At 46.5% G+C, this 13033-nt stretch overlaps 1 protein-coding gene across 6 annotated transcripts in view; it reads left to right on the top strand.

Moving 5' to 3' along the window:
• Positions 1-5039: 5039 nt before the first annotated feature.
• LOC122940143 (alpha-2-macroglobulin-like) overlaps positions 5040-13033 on the top strand; it is a 201401-nt gene continuing 193407 nt past the window's right edge. For 3 of the 6 annotated variants that reach the window (XM_044296537.1, XM_044296536.1, XM_044296534.1), the window contains exons 1-2: positions 5646-5670; positions 10221-10299. In XM_044296537.1, coding sequence (XP_044152472.1) covers positions 5649-5670; positions 10221-10299 — 101 coding nt within the window. In that variant the 5' untranslated portion in view covers positions 5646-5648. Of the gene's footprint in view, positions 5074-5211; positions 5442-5505; positions 5671-10220; positions 10300-11756; positions 11809-13033 lie in introns of those variants that run through there. The other 3 variants (XM_044296535.1, XM_044296538.1, XM_044296539.1) reach the window with 3 other exon arrangements.

The following is a 13033-nucleotide window of genomic DNA, read 5'->3' as shown; positions in this document are numbered from 1 at the left end:
GATATTATATTGAAAAGTCTTTTAGCATAGTACCATGGCCATCATCAACAACTGAGCAAAAGGAGTCCTCAAGATCTGTAGTTACAGATAGCTGGAATATTTGGGTTCAGCTATTATCTACAATGTGGAAACATCCCTTTTCTCAGGAACTGGAAATGGAACAAAGCATATTCCTTTGTTTACTTATGTCAAAATTGTCCCATCTCTTCCACCCACCAAAAACCTTGAAGAGGTCAACAAATATTTGTAATGCTTTGACTTATGTCTAGGCCGTGTGCAGGAAAGTGTAATTTTTCTTACCGTAAATTCTCTTTCCTTTAGTCCAAAGCAGCAGCACCCACGAGGATTTCTAATCCTCCTGAAAATGTAGGACAGGAGATGTCAATTAATCAATTTAACACAGCTCCTATAAAACTGCCTAACTTAGTCCCTCCTATTGTGTACTTCCAACTGAACTTCCAGTCATAATAAACAAATAAAAAAATAACACTCAAGGTAAGTTTCAACAATCACTTTATTGGGTGGGCAAGTATGTGCTGCTGCTTTGGACTAAAGGAAAGAGAATTTACGGTAAGAAAAATTACACTTTCCTTGTCGTCCTACAGCAGCAGCACCCACGGGGATTTAGCAAGTAATCCTACAGGGAGGGCTCTCCATTATACCGCAGACTGTATTACCGCTCTGCCAAAAGCCATCTCTCCTGTTTGTCTCATATCCAGTCTGTAATGCTTCACAAACGTGTTGGACGAGCTCCAGGACGCTGTTCTACAGATCTGGTCTATGGGGACAGATTTTTTCTCTGCCCATGATGTGGCTATAGCGCGAGTTGAATGAGCCCTTATGGGTTTTGGCGCTTCTGATCCATTAAGTTCATAGCAGATAGTGATAGCTTCTCGTATCCATCTGGATATTGAGGCTTTTTTTAGTTTTTCCCCCTTGTTCTTCCCTGAATATGATATGAACAGGTGGTCTGTCTTTCCTAAACTGTCCTGTTCTCTGGACATATATTTTTAATGCTCTGCCCACATCCAGGGAGTGAAGTCTACACTCCTCCTCTGAAACCGGATCCGGGGAAAAAAACGGGCAACTCAATCTGCTGATTTAGATTCGTAAAAGAAGGAACTTTCGGTTGAAAGGAAGGTAAAGTCCTCAGCAATACTTTATCTTGAAGAAAAATTGTGTAAGGCTCAGCACATGCCAGGGCCTGAATTTCACTGACCCGCTTGGCTGAAGTGATTGCCACTAAAAAACAGACCTTGAGGGACAAAAACTTTATCTCTGACTCTTGAAGTGGTTCGAAGGGAGCATTGCAAAGCTGATCTAGAACCACGCAGAGGTCCCACTTTGGGATCGGGTCGAAGACCTGTGGCTTAAGCCTCCTTACCGCCTTGACAAACCTCTGTATTAGAGGCTCCTGTGATAATCTCCTTCCCAATGCAGCTGATAGGGCTGATATCTGGACTTTAATCGTGCCAGGCCTCAAGCCTTTTTCGAACCCCTGCTGCAGAAAATTCTAAATATCCTGAATAGTAGGAGACTGAGAGGGTACTCCATTCTTCTCGCACCAAAGATTGAAGGTTTTCTTGATTCTTAGGTAAGCTCTATTTGTAGAGCCTGCTCTGGATTGTAGCAGGGTTCTTATAACTGCCTCGGACAAGCCCTCTTGTATTAAAAGGGGGCAGTCAACATCCATGCTGTCAACTGCAGGTGGCGTAAATGCGGACAACATCTGTCGCCCTGCGTCACCAGGTGCGGAATCTGTGGGAGCTTCCAAAGGGTGTTCTTGCTCATCACCACCAGTGAGGCAAACCATGCCCTCTTGGGCCAGTACGGACAGATTAGAATTGTTGAGACCTGGTCCCATCTGATCTTCTGCAAGACCTTTGGGATCATAGGTATGGGCGGAAATATGTAGGCCAGTGTGAAGTCCCACGGGACTGAGAGGGCATCCAACCTACAGGGGTTGTCCCCCTTGAATAGGGAGCAAAATAGAGGAACCTTTGCATTGTTCCGAGTAGCCATTAGATCTATCTGGGGACGCCCCCAGCGCTTCATGAGCTGCGCAAATATTTGTGGGTCCAATGACCATTCTCCCGGAAGGGGTAAGTCACGGCTTAGTCTGTCGGCTACTACATTGCTCCTCCCTCTGATGTATACAGCTGACAGCTGTTGGATATTGGCCTCTGCCCATCCGAAGATCCGTTCCGCCTCTTTTGAGGAGGGCTAAGGATCTGGTACCTCCCTGGCTATTTAGGTACGCAACGGTGGTTTTGTTGTCCGATTTTATCTTTATGGCTTGATCCCGGACCATAGGGTGGAACTGCATTAGAGCATTGTAGACTGCGTTCATCTCTCTGAGATTTGACGACATTAGTCTCTCTACTGGGGTCCAAGTACCCTTCACCGTCTGCCCCTTCATGTGGGCACCCTAACCTGTAGCTGAAGCATCGGTTGCGATTTCGGTCCATACGGGAAGGGCAAACGTCCTGCCATTGTTCACAGCCATCCACCACCTCAGGGAGTTTCTTGTCTCCTTTGAGACTATTGTCATTTGATCCAGAGAATTGTTGTCTCTGTCCCATTTCTGTAGTATCTCCCACTGTAACTGCCTCGTGTGCCAATTTGCCCACAGAATTGCCTGGCTGGCAACAGTCATGAGACCGAGCGTCCTCATCATCTGACGAAGGGAAATCGGTCTGATCTGTCTCAACAATCGTATATTCTGGTGCAGAACATTCATCCTGTTCATAGGAAGAGAAACAGTCATTGCCTTGGTGTCCAGGATAAACCCCAGAAACTGCTTCTGCTGGGCTGGTCTGATACTGGATTTCTCTGTATTGACTAACCAGCCTAGAGACTGGAGTCTGTCGAATATTACCTGGAGATGTGCGTTGAGAATCTCCACACTTGACCCCTTCACCAGCCAGTCGTCCAAATATGGGATTACTGTTATTCCCGATTCTCTGAAGCCTGCTACTACTGCCGCTATCACCTTTGTGAAAGTGAATGGGGCTGACGAAATCCCGAACGGGAGAGACGTAAACTGCAGGTGATGTAGTTGTCCCCTTAAGAAGACTGCGATGCGAAGGAACTTTCGGTAACCCTTGTGAATGGGGATGCTGTAAATACGCGTCCTTTAAATCTATTGTGGCAAGGTAATCTCCTGGGTCCAGTAGACTTAGTGCGGACTGAACTGTCTCCATACGGAATTTCTTCTTGCGTATGAATCTGTTGAGATACCTTAGGTCTACAATAGTTCTCCACCTCATCTGAGGCTTTGGAACTAGAAAAACCTTTGAATACACTCCTTGGAAGATTTCTTCTTCCGGAACAGGTTCCAGAACATTCATCTGAATGAACTCCTTTATAGCCTGTTCTATTAGGCATTGCTTCTGACCTTTTAACCTTTGTGTTATGACATACCTGTCTGGGGGCCTGGCCTGTAGCTCTATACGATAGCTATTTCTTACGGCATCTACAACCCATTGATCCTTTACTACCTTCTCCCATTCTTTATGAAAGTAGGTCAATCTGCCCCCTACAGGCATACCTTTGGCGTCAGAATTCCAGCTTGCATCTGGGGGGTGGAGCTCCTCTTCCACGGCCTCTTCCCCACAGTGTAGAGGCTCCTCTGGAGCTACCTCCTCGTGACACGGATGTTTCTCCTCCATCTGATCTTCTGCGTCCCGTGCCTCTATTGGCTGTGCGAAAGGAAGAAAACCACTTTCTCCTGGAAAGATAAGGAAGGGATTTACCTTTTTTGTCTGACAAGTTCTCCATGAGTGTGTCTAGCTCAGGCCCAAAGAGTTTATTTGGACAGTATTCCATGGCACACAGTGTACTCTTCGAGTGGGCATCTGCCCCCCAAGGCTTTATCAATAGGGATCTTCTGCCTGTAGTAGACAATGCCATGGATCTTGCAGCATATCTTGCTTGTTGTACCGACACATCACAAAGAAAGTCAGAGGCCAGAGCTATCTTCTTAAAAAATAATAAGATGTCATCTCTAGGTACCCCCTTATCTATGTCCTCCTCCATCTGGAGAAGCCATGATCTCAGGTTCTTGGCAACCGCATAAGAAGCAAGTGCTGCTTTAGACTGCCCTGAGGCCGTGAGATAACTGCGGCGTAGGGCATTCTCTATCCTCTTATCCATTGGGTCTGTAAAATTAGAGCCATCTTCACTTGGAACCAATGTACGTCTGAACAGCTTTGAAACAGCGACGTCAACCTTGGGGGGCTCTCCCCACTGTCTCTCCTCTTCTTGGTCAATCACATACATGGACTTGAACCTTTTATTAAATATTGGCCCCTTATCAGGTGTCTTGCACTCGTTGACCATAAGTTTCTTCACTAAGGGGTCAACTGTGAATGCTCTAGATTTTTTAGGGATACCGTCCTCACCGACTATTTCAGTCTGCACTACACACTCGGGCACAAGAGATTTGAACAATTTTGACATTCTTTACAACGGAAATAAATTTATTTCCTGATCACTCTCCTCTGATTCTGAGGAGTTAACTTCGTCTATGACTCTATATTCCTCAAACATGTCGGACTCTCTGGGAGAAGAATCCATTCTAGTAGTAGCTGCCGGTCTTAACTCTGTCTGAGAAGCTTCAGTTTCATTGTCTTTGAACTGCTTAAACGCATCATGTACAAAGTCCTTCATCCATAATAACATGTCTTTATTAGATAATTTAGGCAGAAATAAAATTCACTGCCATCTGGCAGGGGGGTGTTACATGATCTGCAAGACATATGTTTTCGCTTCCCAGCGGACTTCCTTGTGGTGGGGGCTCTATCCTCAGAACCGTGAGACATTTTTCTATAATAGAGCAGAGAAGCATTAGTTTAATCTGCTCTAAAATGACTAACTTAATTCCTTTATTATGCAGAAAGTTTAAGAACAGAGAAACCACCACTGAATAAGGATACTAACACAACTGTATTGTGAGTGAGTGAAATTTACCACTAGATGGCAGCAACTCCCTGCAGCCCGGCCAGCCTGAATCTCACTCACTGGTCCTAGCAAGATAAGATTGCTTCCGCAACACAGCAGAGATCTCCGGAGGTAAAACCAACATTCTCAAGGATTACTTACCTCGTGGGAGCGTGGCAAAAGCGCAGCAGAGCAGCGCTGAATGATGGACGCCAGCAACCTTTATCTCTCCCTCCCTTCTCCCTGCTAGGCGGCACACGCACAAGACACACGCAGCCAGCGGGGGGAGGTGGAACCATCTGAGGGATGCTTAGTTACCTAGGAGCCGCAGGCCTATACAGTTAATGCAGCGCCAGAACTAGCGTCTCCTAATTATATAAGAAATAGCGGAGGGAAAGCAAGATCATAAATAGAACAAAATACTTCCCAACATCTCCCCTTCTCCAGAAGGATGTCCTTTCCCAGGAAGGACAGAAAAAAACACAATAGGAGGGACTAAGGTAGGCAGTTTTATAGGAGCTGTGTTAAATTGATTAATTGACATCTCCTGTCCTACATTTTCAGGAGGATTAGAAATCCCTGTGGGTGCTGCTGCTGTAGGACGACAAGGAAATAGGATTTTGGACTTTTGGAATATATAGTCGTTGACACTGACGGCATCTTGTGAACAATGTTGTCGCTCACTGGACTGATCATAGTCATTTTCTATGGATTATGCGATGCTAACTTGTAAGTACTACTGACCTACATTACCATGTGTCTCTATTTCAAATGGTGGTCATTGCGTCAAACATCTACTATTGCTGTTTTCTGTTTATGGCGCTCCACCAGGCGACCGCTGAACCCTCTGGTCATTACAGAAACACTGTGTTCTCAATTGTAATTTATGTATCAAACTGTATCAATGCCGTTTAATGTTCAGAGTGTTCTAATTTACCTGTAGTGGTTACAATGCTCCAACATTTTGATTCCTTGGGCTACCCAAGTGATTTTTGCATTATATTTTTTTTCTTTTTTGTTTTATGTTTTAATAAGGTTAAATTGTGCAAAAAGTAAAATAAAACATTTATTGATATTTCTTTAATTATTTATTTAACTAATTCAAACTCAAGTAAATTGTGTAATGGGTTTCCATTTAGTTTTGAAAAAGTAAAAAATATATTTGTACTAAGTTGGCCAGTAAATAGAAGCCTAGGAAAAAATAAAAGTCGAGATTCTTCAGTGGTTGATACCTTTTAATGGTTAACTTAAAATACGTACTTAGGCCTCTTCATTAGTAGAGATGTCGCGAACATAAAATTTTCTGTTCGCGAACGGAGAACGCAAATTTCTGCAAATGTTCGAACGGGCGAACCACCATAATCCATAAAGGGCATAAATCACCTAACAATCCTAATTTTTTTGGAACAACGTGGTTTAAAACATCCAGTGTGTGTATACAATTAGGTATGATGTTGTATCGATCAGGTAGTGTAAGGGTTACGCCCGCTTCACAGACATTGACAGACCAAACTCCCCTTTTAATGCACCGCAAACAACCGCAAACAGTCCATTTGCCCAACAGCAAACTTCCCATTTCCACAAGGTTGGATACCAAGATAGCCATGTCCCGTTGATGTCATTGAAAGTTTCTTCCTCCACCCAGCCACGTACAACACTAAGGGTCCCCGAAAGGTGAATTGAATTGATTTTTCGAATGGGGAGATGGTTAAAAAAACGCTGGCTCCCTCCCCTTTGTTTGAATCCACCCCACGGTCACTGCGTCTGCGCCGTGCAATTTACTGTCACACCCTATATGAGTGGTATTTTCTGTAGAACTATTCTCATCAGTTTAATCCCTGTTACGTAACGTCCCCAATCTGGGGTCCATTTATTAAATTGATTTTTCGAACGGGGACATCAGTTTAATCCCTGTTATGTCCCCTATCCGGGGACGTGTGTCAAATTGATTAATCATTGTCGAATTAACGACATCCTGAAATAATTTTGTTCTGAGCTCTGTACTTGCTTTGTATTGGAATTGATGGGGATTTTTTTAATTGTCTGCATTATTTCTAATAAACTATTAAGAGACTTTATTATGATTTTTTATTTTATGTATTAAAAACCCATACAACATAAAAAAAATAAAAAATAAAATAATGTTTTTTCTATGAAAAATTATCCAGCCGATCGCTTTTAGTCTGATCATAATGAAGCAACGGCCTTATCTGGGGTGTGGCAACATTGCCAACACACTCATAGAGGTGATGATCGCTTCACTGTGATACGCAAGCCCCTTCACCACAACAAGGTACCGATCACGAAGGGGAATTGACACATGTATGTGCCTTTTTTTTGTTTTGTTTTTGCAGCCACAGTGCAGGACTAGAGGCCAGAAAATATAGGCATGTACACATGCCTGAAAAATTAGGTATTGTTGCAGCCGCTGCTGTAGCTGTTTTCCAGGCAGAAAGGTGACTAAAACATTGCGGCTTGAACCCTAGTTGGTGGCGGAGAATTCACGAAAGTCATCCGGTATGCAGACATTAAATACAGCAGCGTGGGGACCATTTTGAGGCCAAGGCATGTCATCAGGCCTTTTGTTAGTCAAACGTATCCCCCACTGTCAGTCCCTTCGGGATCCATGCCTCATTCATCTTAATGAAGGTGAGGTAATCAACACTTTTTTGACCAAGGCGACTTCTTTTGTCAGTGACAATGCCTCCTACTGCACTGAAGGTCCTTTCTGACAGGACACTTGAAGCGGGGCAGGCCAGAAGTTCTATCGCAAACTGGGATAGTTCAGGCCACAGGTCAAGCCTGCACACCCAGTAGTCCAGGGGTTCATCGCACCTCAGAGTGTCGATATCTGCAGTTAAGGCGAGGTAGTCTGCTACCTGACAGTCGAGTCGTTCTCTAAGGCTGGATCCCGAAGGGCTGTGGCGATGTGTAGGACTGAAAAAGCTCTGCATGTCCTCCATCAACAACACATCTGTAAAGCGTCCTGTCCTTGCCGCCGTGGTCATGGTAGGAGGAGGATTACTTTCCCCTCTTCCCCTGTTAGATTCCCGTTGTGCTGTGACATCCCCCTTATAAGCTGTGTAAAGCATATTTTTTAGTTTGGTTTTGAACTGCTGCATCCTTTCTGACTTCCGGTAATTTGGTAACATTTCCGCCACTTTCTGCTTATACCAGGGGTCTAGTAGCATGGCCACCCAGTACAGGTCGTTCTCCTTCATCCTTTTTATACGAGGGTCCCTCAACAGACATGACAGCATGAAAGACCCCATTTGCACAAGGTTGGATGCTACTCATTTCCCGTTCCTCCTCCTCACTGATGTCATTGACGGTCTGTTCTTCCCCCCAGCCAAGTACAACACCATGGGTCCCAGATAGGTGACAACAACGAGCACCCTGGGATGCCTGTTGTGGTTGGTCTTCCTCCTCCTCAAAGCCACATTCCTCCTCTGACTCCTCTTCCTCATACTCCTCTTGCAGCGTTGCCGCAGGTCCGGCAAGCGATGATGACAAGGCTGTTTCTGGTGGTGATGGTGACCACAACTCTTCCTCTTCCTGCTCATCTACAGCCTGATCCAGCACTCTTCGCAGGGCACGCTCCAGGAAGAAAACAAATGGGATGAGGTCGCTGATGGTGCCTTCGGTGCGACTGACTATGTTTGTCACCTCCTCAAAAGGACGCATGAGCCTACAGGCATTGCGCATGAGCGTCCAGTAACGTGGCAAAAAAATTCCCAGCTCCGCAGAGGCTGTCCTAGCACCCCGGTCATACAAATACTCGTTGACGTTTTTGTCTTGTTGGAGCAGGCGGTCGAACATTAGGAGTGTTGAATTCCAACGTGTCGGGCTGTCGCAAATCAAGCGCCTCACTGGCATGTTGCTCCGGCGCTGAATGTCTGAAAAGTGCGCCATGGCCGTGTAGGAATGCCTGAAATGGCCACACACCTTCCTGGCCTGCTTGAGGACGTCCTGTAAGCCTGGGTACTTAGACACAAAACGTTGTACGATGAGATTCAACACATGTGCCATGCACGGCACATGTGACAACTTGCTTCCATTGTCACACACCACTTTGCCAATCTCCAGTTGGTGCGGGGTCAACCACTGCCCACCTGTGCGTTCAGGGCGGACAGGAGTGCTTTTCCGGTGTGGCTCTCTGCTTTCAGGCAAGTCAACCCCAAGACAGCGTGACACTGTCGTATCCGGGATGTGGAATAGCCCCTGGGGAGCTGGGGGGATTCAGTTGATGTGCAGCCAGACGCCGCAGCAGAAGAGGACTCAGCCGAAGAGGTTATGGAAGAGGATGGAGTAGGAGGAGTAGAGGAGGTGGCAGTAGGCCTGCCTGCAAGTCGTGGCAGTGTCACCAACTCCGCTGCAGAGCCACGCATTCCATGCTTGGCAGCCATCAGCAGGTTGACCCAATGCGCAGTGTAGGTGATATACCTGCCCTGACCGTGGTTTGCAGACCAGGTATCAGTGGTCAGATGGACCCTTGCCCCAACACTGTATGCCAGAGATGCCATGACTTCCTTTTCAATCACTGAGTAGCGGTTTGGAATTGCCTTATTTGAAAAAAAAAATTCATCCGGGTACCTTCCACTGTGGTGTCCCAATAGCGACAAATTTTTTGAAGGCCTCAGACTCCACCAGCTGGTATGGTAAAAGCTGCCGGGCTAAGGGTTCCGTCAAGCCATCTCTCAGACGCCGGGCAAGGGGGTGACTCTGTGACATTGGCTTCTTACGCTCAAACATTTACTTTACAGACACCTGACTGTGGGCAGATGAGATGGAACTGCTGAAGGTGAGAGGCGGAGTGGCGGGTGGTTGAGAGGGGGCAAGGAGGACAGCAGTGGTTGACGTGGCTGAAGATGCTGGACCAGGAGGAGGATGGTGGCTTTGAGCTTGTGTGCTGCTTCTACTCGTCATCATGTGTTGATCCAATAGGCGTTTGTGATGTGCGATCATGTGCCTTCGCAAAGCAGTTGTACCTAGGTGGGTGCTGGATTTCCCACGACTCAGTTTCTTTTGGCACAGGTTGCAAATGGCATCGCTGTTGTCAGAGGCAGACACACAAAAAAATATGCCACACTGCTGAGCTTTGCAATGATGGCATTCTGGTGGTGGCAACAGAATGCGTTGATTGGTGTGCTCTCTGGCTGACCCCGGGTGCCGATATATGCTGTCTGACTGTGCCACTAGCTCCTTGCGACGACCTCCCCCTGCTTCCAACTCGTCTCCTCCTTCTAAACTTTCCCCCTCTTCTTCTTCTCTTCGAGCAGGCACCCACGTGGCATCCACGGACACATCGTCATCATCAACCACTTCACTTGTATCACACAGCAAAGGAAGCAGCAGCGGGTACAACATCATCATCATCATCATCACACTGTACGTCCATGTGTGTAATGCTGCCTGACTGAGACATATCCCTGTTATCTAGATCCCCTGGCAATAATGGTTGCGCATCACTAATTTCATCCAACTGATGTGTAAATAACTCCTCTGAGGGACCAAGTGAAGTGGCTGTGGTGGCTGTGGTGGTAGTGGTGGTAGTGGTGGTGGTGGCGGTGGGCGGGAGAGTGGTGACCAAAGCTGAGCTGGAGGATGGTGCGTCAAGGTTCTTAGCGGAAGCTGTTGAAGATTGGGTGTCCTGTGTAAGCCAGTCAACTATTTTCGCCGAATTTTTTGGGTTCAGGGTACGTGGCCTCTGAACACTGGGCATTATTCCAGGGCCAGTGGAAATCACAGCACCACGACCACGACGGCCCCTGCGGGGTGGCCTGCCTCTGCCTGACATTTTTTTTTAGATAAGTGGTTTATGCGTGCAAGGTACTGTGCCACCCTATATAAGTTGTGGGCAGTGGGCACAGTACAGTCTGTGTGGGCCTGACACACACGGGCTTGCAATTTGCAAAAGTGATATCACAGAAATTTTTTATAGATTTTTTTTTTATCTGAAAGGTATTTGAGTGAATGACACCCTGTAACGGTATGAGTGGAGGCCTAGCCACTAGCCAGTATACAGTCTGTGTGGGCCTGACACACACGTGCTCGCAAATGTGATTATGTCACAGAAAAATATTAAATAGATTTTTTTTTTATCTGCGAGATATTTTCTGTCACACCCTGTATGAATGGTGTGCACGTGCTGTCTGTGACTGAGCCTGCAGCCTCTCACACACGGGCAGCCAGGCAACTGCAACATATATATATATATATATATATATATATAAAAAAAAAAAAAAACACACTGATGTACCAGCCCTGAAAAGGGCTTTTTGGGGTGCTGTCAGGACGCTGTCCTTACAGCAGATGAATCTGTGGACACAGAACAATGCCCTAGCTAACGCTTTCCTTATTGAATCTGCAGCAGCAGCACTGTCCCTCCTCTCACTGTGAATGCAGCTTCCGAATGAATCTAAAATGGATGCTGTCCAGGAGGTGGGAGGGTCTGGGAGGGAGGGTCTGCTGCTGATTGGCTGGAATATGTCTGCTGACTGTGAGGTACAGGGTCAAAGTTTACTCAATGATGATGTATAGGGGGCGGACCGAACATCGCATATGTTCGCCCGCAGCGGCGAACGCGAACAAGCTATGTTCGCCGGGAACTATTCACCGGCGAATAGTTCGGGACATCACTATTCATCAGGCATCTGAGGGACACATTAGCTCTAGCTCCTTGCGACGACCTCCCCCTGCTTCCAACTCGTCTCCTCCTTCTAAACTTTCCCCCTCTTCTTCTTCTCTTCGAGCAGGCACCCACGTGGCATCCACGGACACATCGTCATCATCAACCACTTCACTTGTATCACACAGCAAAGGAAGCAGCAGCGGGTACAACAACATCATCATCATCATCATCACACTGTACGTCCATGTGTGTAATGCTGCCTGACTGAGACATATCCCTGTTATCTAGATCCCCTGGCAATAATGGTTGCGCATCACTAATTTCATCCAACTGATGTGTAAATAACTCCTCTGAGGGACCAAGTGAAGCGGCTGTGGTGGCTGTAGTGGTAGTGGTGGTGGTGGCGGTGGGCGGGAGAGTGGTGACCAAAGCTGAGCTGGAGGAGGATGGTGCGCCAAGGTTCTTAGCGGAAGCTGTTGAAGATTGGGTGTCCTGTGTAAGCCAGTCAACTATTTTCGCCGAATTTTTTGGGTTCAGGGTACGTGGCCTCTGAACACTGGGCATTATTCCAGGGCCAGTGGAAATCACAGCACCACGACCACGACGGCCCCTGCGGGGTGGCCTGCCTCTGCCTGACATTTTTTTTTAGATAAGTGGTTTGTGCGTGCAAGGTACTGTGCCACCCTATATAAGTTGTGGGCAGTGGGCACAGTACAGTCTGTGTGGGCCTGACACATACGGGCTTGCAATTTGCAAAAGTGATAATATCACAGAAATTTTTTATAGATTTTTTTTTTATCTGAAAGGTATTTGAGTGAATGACACCCTGTAACGGTATGAGTGAGGCCTAGCCACTAGCCAGTATACAGTATGTGTGGGCCTGACACACATGGGCTTGCAAATGTGATTATATCACAGAAAAATGTTAAATATAATTTTTTTATCTGCAAGGTATTTGAGTGAATGACACCCTGTAACGGTATGAGTGGAGGCCTAGCCACTAGCCAGTATACAGTCTGTGGGGGCCTGACACACACGAGCTCGCAAATGTGATTATGTCACAGAAAAATATTAAATAGATTTTTTTTCTATCTGCGAGGTATTTTCTGTCACACCCTGTATGAATGGTGTGCACGTGCTGTCTGTGACTGAGCCTGCAGCCTCTCACACACGGGCAGCCAGGCAACTGCAATATATATATATAAAAAAAAAAAAAAAAAGCACACTGATGTACCAGCCCTGAAAAGGGCTTTTTGGGGTGCTGTCAGGACGCTGTCCTTACAGCAGATGAGTCTGTGGACACAGAACAATGCCCTAGCTAACACTTTCCCTATTGAATCAGCAGCAGCTACACTCTCCCTCCTCTCACTGTGAATACAGCTTCCGAATGAATCTAAAATGGATGCTGTCCAGGAGGTGGGAGGGTCTGGGAGGGAGGGTCTGCTGCTGATTGGCTGGAAT

Source organism: Bufo gargarizans, chromosome 6, assembly GCF_014858855.1.
Source record: "Bufo gargarizans isolate SCDJY-AF-19 chromosome 6, ASM1485885v1, whole genome shotgun sequence".
Taxonomy (NCBI): Eukaryota; Metazoa; Chordata; class Amphibia; order Anura; family Bufonidae; genus Bufo; species Bufo gargarizans.
The sequence above is the reverse complement of the archived record's forward strand: the minus strand, read 5'-3'. Positions and strand labels throughout refer to the sequence as shown.